This window comes from Lycium ferocissimum, chromosome 2 (genome assembly GCF_029784015.1).
Source record: "Lycium ferocissimum isolate CSIRO_LF1 chromosome 2, AGI_CSIRO_Lferr_CH_V1, whole genome shotgun sequence".
Classification (NCBI taxonomy): domain Eukaryota; kingdom Viridiplantae; phylum Streptophyta; class Magnoliopsida; order Solanales; family Solanaceae; genus Lycium; species Lycium ferocissimum.
In genome coordinates this window covers 47795912-47803677 of record NC_081343.1, presented here as the reverse complement: position 1 = coordinate 47803677, position 7766 = coordinate 47795912, and the positions used below count along the sequence as shown (strand labels likewise).

The following is a 7766-nucleotide window of genomic DNA, read 5'->3' as shown; positions in this document are numbered from 1 at the left end:
ACATTCTTAATCCCAACATAACTTGCATGCATTTTATTCGCTTCTCTCTTCAAATTAGTTCAATTAGACCTCTTTATAACAATCATCCTTATAATAACATTTAATTATAACGACCAATTTTTCTGGGAAATTCGCACGATTGCCCTTATTCGGGGGTGATATTTATTTTTTTGTCCCTCAAATTGCTAGTCTTTAATTTTTTCCCTTCGCCTAAAAACCCATGGGTTCCGGGTTCGAACCCCCCTCGGTCAAAATTTTTTTTAAAAAAAATCTCAAGGCAGAATTTGCTTGCAAAACTTTACCTTAAAGTAAGCAAAACTCTACCCTAAGGCAAAGTTTGCTACCTTATAACGCAGAGTTTGCCTTAAAGTAGCAAACTCTACCTGCAAACTCTAAGGTGGAGTTCGAATCCAAAACTCTGCCTTGCGAATTTCTTTTTAATTTTTGATTGAGCGGGGGTTCAAACCCGGAATCCATGGGTTTTTAGCCGAAGGAAAAAAATTAAAGACTAACAATTTGAGGGGCAAAAATTAAAGACCGGTGCCTTTGAAGGCAATCCGCGCAAAAAAATGATTTTTCTTTGGAAAGTTATGTTACTTAATTATAATAGTGGACTAATATGAAGGATGATCTTGGGCTAATATCTTGGTACTTGAGGTTTCATCTTATTTAGCCCGGCTCAGATTCAGCCATATTTGTTCGCCCATCCTGCAAAGGTTCTTTTTTTTGTGGATTGCCCTTCATTTTGGGTGGTCTTTAATTTTTGCACTTCAAATTCGTGGTCTTTAAGTATTGCCCCTCGCCTAACACCATGAGGTCGTGGGTTCGAACCCCAAAATTTCAAAAAAAAAAAAAAAAAAATCGCAAGGCGTAAAGTAAATTTCGCCTATTTGCCTTAAGGTAGAATTTGCATGAAGACCGAAAGGCAAAAAAATAAAAAGACCACCTCCAGCGAAGGGCAATCCTGCAAATTGCCCAATTTGTCTAAGAGATACGGTTATGAGGCCCACAAAGAATGCTGCTAATCCCACCATTTCATTCAAATTCTATTCCCATAAACAAAATATTTTGAATACAAACATTACATGTTATATATAGCAAATCAAATCTCTAAATTATTGGTAAACACTAAATCCCTATCTATCAGTTTAGAGCTAGCTAAATAATATGAAGTACCTAAAAAGTACTCAAATTTGATTTCTATTTTCCCCTGATTTATAATTATTATATGCAACAGACTTAAAGATTGGTTTTTTTCTTCCTGTGCAACTGTTCCTTCAACTGCCTAATCTTGGCATCAACTCTAGCAGAAAATCCAATTTTAATCTTCTCCTTGGATTTCTGCTGCTCCTTCAACCACATCGGTCCATCGACAATATCCATTCTAAAATGCTCCATTTCTTGGATCAAATGATCATCCATAGGGAAGAATGATCTCTGAATAGCAATATGAATGAAGTATGGAACTAATGAAGTTACAACAGCTAGCAATGTAACAATCCAGAACATTGCTGTTGGCCCTATGGCTTCTGTTAAGAGGTGAAATCCTGTTTTAGAGTGGTCTGGTGGGATCACACCACACAAGAACAAGAAAATATACCAGCAAATGATGCTACCCCAGATGAGTAAATGGCTTATCCAAGTGAAATGGTTTATTATAAGCGCGATTTGGCAGTTTACAGTCCAGATTATGCAAGTATAAGTAATTGCACCAATGTGTCCAATATCTGCCACTTCTCCCCCTTGTGTGAATGCAGCTGGGGAAAGTGCACTAATGTTGATTGCAAAGATTGCTAGTGATGTAAATGACGCGTTTAGTATCCATCCAATGATTCGTTTCCAGCTGAAACAGATATTCTTGGGTCCTTGCTGATAAAGGGTTGGAAACTTCTCCAATGACAAATATCAAAAGAGAATGATTAGAATTTTGATGAAAAGCCATTGTAAGGAATTGTAGTTCCTAGATTATGTGCAGCCCTTTGTTGCATATGAAGTCTTTGTTTTTGGTCTTTATTTTTCTTAGCGGTGAGAATTTTTCTAATACAAGACTTTCACAATGCATTAATGGTAAGTTATTGAATTTTTACCTTAAGACAGACTGCAGATGAAACATCCTGTTCTAGCACACCAAGGGAGATCACAGGCAAGGATGTCAAAAGGACATTGAAGATGACAATGTACCAATCATCAAATAAAACCTGCCCTGAGGAAGTGGTGAGGATGTCATAGAAGAACAGTGTGAGGCCAAAAGCGGCGTTCTTGTAGACAAAATATAGAATCTGCAGCATCAAAATGAAGAACAAATTCTTATTAGTGCACATCTATCTAAGGATGGATTTGGATTTTTTTTTTTTTTTTTTTTTTTATGTGAAAGAAAGAACATTTTCTCACCAGCTTGGAGATCCTCTTGTAGCACCAGTGACCATGGACTATAAGTAGGCGCTCTAGGAAACGGAATTGAGGCATTGAGAAGTCACTTGCCATAACAGCCTGTAAATCTCAGTAATCAACAGAATTAGAAGTTAGTTTGAAGATTAGTTAGTTTCAAGATTAGGCTTCAATAGCTGTATAAAAAAAATTAACCAAAAATGATAAGCCAATCACAAATTTAAGGATAGAAAGCAATTACCTGCATTCCTTCCATGCCACTGATTCCAACACCGATATCTGCTTCTTGAATCATGCCTACATCATTTGCACCATCTCCTATAGCCAACGTTGTCTTGCCAGTGTGTTGCTTAACCAACCTCGTAATCTAGAAATTCTAGTCAGAAACTTACTCATACAAATTTGTTTACTAAAGCATGAATACGAGGAAAAAAAAAAAAAAGGTATTAAGTTTGTAGGATTGCTTCTTTATAAAGATTTAAGTTTTGTAGGAATTTGAGAAGATTCATTTTGTTTATCTAATCTCAAGCAGATGAAAAAGGAATTTGTTCTTAAAATGTAAAAGAACATTAGGCGGCCTCAAGCATAAAAAATGATGACATACAAGAGCTTTTTGTTTGGGAGAAACTCTGCAGCATATGACAGAATCACATCTAACGGCCAGTCTTAGAAGCTGGTCCTTTATGTCATTGCTCAAGGCGATTTCAAGAGCTCTTCCATCCACTATCAACGCGAAAGGTCGATTCTTTGCATCTTCTTGAATGACCATTTGATAGTATCTTTCAATCTGACCCAATATATCCTCTCTCATGACCTGAAAAACTAGAAAAAAAGTTGACTACCTTAATTCCAATTCTATTTTACTCCTTATTTAATGCATCATTCTCTTTTTCTGTTTGAAGCAAAAGATATTTGTTTTCACCTTCATGAGATTTTTCGACTCAGCTTCTTTGCTTAGAGTCAAATGAACTTGCTTCATGTCATGCCTGAGTAAACTGCAAGAATATCTGCAAGAATTGAGAGGAAGTAGAGTTAGCTACTGAGTGACCTTTCTTTGTGCTGTCTTCAGAATCTTTGAACAATAGATAATATTTCAAAAGCTGCATACTTATGCTATCTGAAGAAGAAAGTAAGTTCTCACCCAATGTTAACTGCAGTTTCTTTCTTATCTCCAGTTAGCAGCCAGATCTTGAATCCAGCCTGTGCTAGTTTATCTATGCACTCGGGAACCTGCAAAAGTCGAACAAAATCTTTTTCAAGCTTAAGTTTACTTTGCAAGGGATGTAACAGTGAATTATAGCTCAGAAAGTTATTCTGGAAGATAAATGAAGGAACAGAAAACTCACTCCTCCTTGTAACTTATCTTCTATTGCTACTGCACCTAGCAGGAGCAAATCTTTCTCAATCATTTCAGAGGCATTTTCTAGTAGGTCTTCTCTTTCTGGACCTATAGTGGCCTTCGCTTTTGTAAATTGTGAGTTCCACTTCTCATACTCATCTGTCTTAATTTTCTTGTATGCAAAAAGCATGGTTCTCAATCCATCTTCTGCATAGTTTGAGAGATGTGCAGTTGTCGCTTGCTGGTATGTCCTACCATTATCTGCAAGTCTATCAAGAATAACACTGCGGAACAACGAAGAGACTTAGAACTACACTAGAAAATCTGATAATAGTTTGATCACTAATGTAAGCAATTATATCTTACTTATCAGCCCCTTTACAAAGGAGAAAGAGGTCTCCATTTTCATTTCTCACTATCACAGACATCCTCTTCCTAGTGCTGTTGAATTCTAACAGATTCAGAAGCTTGTACTCCCTATAAGCAATAGTATAACGAGCCAAATAATGAGAAAAAAATGGAGAATTGAAAGAAGAGAGGGTGAAATTGAATTAAAATAGGCGGAAGTCACCTTTTAATATCCATTCCAGAAGAGGGGTCAAGTTCTTCAACAACCATCATAGATTGAGTTCTATGACAGAACTTGAATCCAAACTCTTGTGCAGCTAACAGAAAGGATACTTCCTCCGGTGATTCTGCCTCATATTTTAGTTTATCATTTTTTCCATCTTCAATGGGAATACCGGTGTGACATAGAGCCATTACGCGAAAGAACATCATCATATCTGATACGTTAGATCGATTAATCCACATTTTGTCCATTAGTCGATCATCCCTGAAATTGAATCCCTTAATAACCGACGAGTCTCTTCTTGTAATGGAATTTCTTGGAGTTGTTGCATTTGGTGTTTCCACACCTTGTTCCAAACCAAGGACCATTTTCTCTGTAGCTGGTTCAGCCATTGAGAACTCAAACATCTCTAGGCTTCTACCAGTGGGATCATATCCGCCTAGACTGAACCGATATCTCTCCACCTCGATGTTCATTCTCCTCGATGCTGCAAGATCAATTTCTGTGATTTCACCACCATATGAAATCCCTTCAATTGAACATTTCCTAAATTCCATCTGGTTGCAAGTCAATGTGCCTGTTTTATCAGTCAGAATCATTTCCACCTGTCCAAGCTCCTCGTTCAAATTCGAAGTTCTTGCCACAACTGATTTATCTGTTACTTCATCATACATGTTCTGGTCCTTGTTGATGAGCATAGCTTGTATAACTTTAACAACTTCAATTGAAACATATAGAGAAATTGGTATCAAGTATCCATACAACACTAAAGCCCTTATGAATTGCAACAAGCATGATACAATCAGCTTTGATGGATCAAAAGATGAATCAGCACTCCTTTCCAACTCAAGGTAATACCATTTTACAGCTTCAGTTTTTGTGAATATAGTTGAACCGATAGAGGATACCATCGATATCAAAATGAGCATGGCAAAAAGGACATAAATTACATGATCCATCTTTCTTTCTACTCTACTACGTTTAGATGGTGACCTTGTAGAGTTCCTCACAGCCTTTGTATCCGGTCCACTAAACACCACGACCCCATAGATATAATCAGTGTTTCGGAGCTTTGAATCCCTTAGAAGAATTTGAGATGGAGATAAAGGATGATATTCATTTTCTAACTCCAAATTTCCTACAAATGTATAAAGGTTTGGATTTGGATCCTCACAACGAACTGTTGCTAAAAACTTGCTGAATTGTTCATCCCCATCTAGGCTAAGTGTGGCTTCCAAGCTTCTTTTAACTTTCAGATTAGTCTCACCATCTAGATTCATAGTCTCAACATAACAAAGACCATCTTCATAGCTTGAAGAAAGCAACAGAAGATCACTTGGAAAATAATCATTCTTGTTAACTTTAATTACATCTCCCACATATATTTCTTTCCAGGATCTCTCTACAAATTCCCCATTTCCTATGTGAACCTTAATTTTCCTTGCATTCACCTTCAAGTCCTGCAATGAAAAAAACAAAATGAAAATGTTTAGTAAAAACAGAACACTCTGTTTGACACTATGATATTGTCAAGAAACCAAAAATTTAAGGTACCTGCAAGAATCTATTCCAATCCTCCATGGCCTCCTTGAGCATACTAATCCCAACGACGAAAACAAGGGGTGAAATGACAGTCACAGGGGTAAAGGGAGCCAAGGCAGCGACAGAGAGTATTGCAGCCAACAAGAAATACAGATTGGCAACACGACGAAACTGCTCGAAAAGTGCTATAGGAAAGAAGGTGACTATGTTGTATTTTGTTGTGGATACATAGTTGTTAGGATACTTGTATGGTTTAAGCTTGTGGATATGAGGCTCATTGCAGAAAACTACCCTGGAATAACCTGGCTGACCAATGAAACTTTGAGCTGATGGTGCAGTAACAGCAAAAGAAGTGGGATCACCTTCATTAGTTTGAGGATGCAAACATGAGAATGTGTAGAGTTTGCTCCATTTAACTTTCTGTTTCTTTCTTCCTCCTGCCATTTTAGGAAATGAAGAAAAATGTGCTAAGAAATTTGTTACTCCAATGTTTGATATTCAACTAAAACACATGAACTTTAACTAAAATCCTTATGGGAAAATTGCCTTGTTGATCCTTGAAATATTTTGGAAATTTTCCTCCTTGATCCTCGAAATATAACTTAATTACAACTTTAGTCCTCTATTTTTCCTATATATTCCCTTTCCATGCTATACTATGTAGCTAATTTTCTCCGATCTTTTCAACCGGAGAGAGAGCTAGGATTTTGAGTTTATGGATTCTAAAATTTAGAAACCGCAACTCATTAGGTTCTTAATAATTTATTTATACATATTAAGTGAATTTTTAAAAATAAATATAGGGGTTTGAGTCAAAGCTATCGAGCCTGTAAGGGAAGCTCTAGACCGCCCCTATTTTTAACATGTTTTAGAAGAGTAATGTCTTATTTTTCAAGTCATTAATCTCAATTATTACAGACACTTTGTATTTATCTTGATGTAATATGAATATATGATAGTGTAAAAATATTGTCAATGTACGTCAGCTAAACTCATACTAATTGACAAAAGCTTATTCTAAAATCAAAGTATAATCCATTTTGGCACAATGCTCCAAGGACTATGTTTAGCGATTACTTCAAAGTGCAGGGCAACAAACAAAAAGGTCTTATCTTTTTAACTTTTTTCTATCTTCTTTTAGGTTGTTTTTTCTTAAGACTTGGTAAAAGGTTTTGATATTATAGACGGCAATCTCAAGAAAGGAAGTTTCTTTAACTTGTCTGTTACTTAAGGTATTTTGCAAAGACCACGTTGTTGCTTGAGCATTCACCGGCTGCTCACTTAGGAAAAGACAATTTGCAACTGCCAATTGACTAAAAATTATAGTAAAGTCTTTATACTTGGGATCAAGCAGAAGCAGGCCTTTAATAAACAACAATTTCCACTGCATTTGCAGCTTTGGACTCTGGTTGATATTTCCTAAGCAAATCTTCTTATTTTTCTTTACTGTGTGGTTTTAAAGCTTATCTTAGAAGTAGACAGATTCCCATTGTTAGCATGAGCATTGGTTTTATGTGTTCTTCACTTTATATTTTGGTTAGAAATGTAAAAAGTTGTCTTTCTAACTAGAACAAGACATTTTGTTACGGATTTTATAGATTAAAAAATGTATTATCTCCATAACAGTTTAAAACGTTTAGATGAAATAGTCACACCTATGACTTTTGAAACTTCTTCTAATGAAAGTTTAGTTTGATCAGAGTCAATTTTCTTTTAAAGAGATATTTCACTTCAAACTCTAGTGATTAATTATATTCAAGAACTGAAAAGAATTAAATTATATTAGAGGAGTTGGACGACATTTATTTCTTAAAGGAGAAAAACTGAATCTGCAATACATTATTCGGATTTCAAAATTGAAACAGCCACTTGGAGTCATTATGCATTGCAGAAGCCATAATTCACGGATCTGCAAATTAAAGAAAT

General features: G+C 35.9%; 1 protein-coding gene across 1 annotated transcript; it reads right to left on the bottom strand.

The window, feature by feature from the left end:
- Positions 1–943: 943 nt before the first annotated feature.
- LOC132041329 (probable phospholipid-transporting ATPase 4) lies at positions 944–6342 on the bottom strand. Its single transcript, XM_059432077.1, has 11 exons — positions 5853–6342; positions 4299–5758; positions 4094–4204; positions 3735–4011; positions 3530–3618; positions 3311–3395; positions 2993–3202; positions 2630–2755; positions 2392–2490; positions 2088–2279; positions 944–1887 (listed from the first exon to the last, which is right to left on the bottom strand). The coding sequence occupies exons 1-11, from the start codon at positions 6282–6284 to the stop codon at positions 1240–1242; spliced, it is 3729 nt and encodes a 1242-aa protein (XP_059288060.1). The 5' UTR covers positions 6285–6342; the 3' UTR covers positions 944–1239.
- Positions 6343–7766: the final 1424 nt, after the last annotated feature.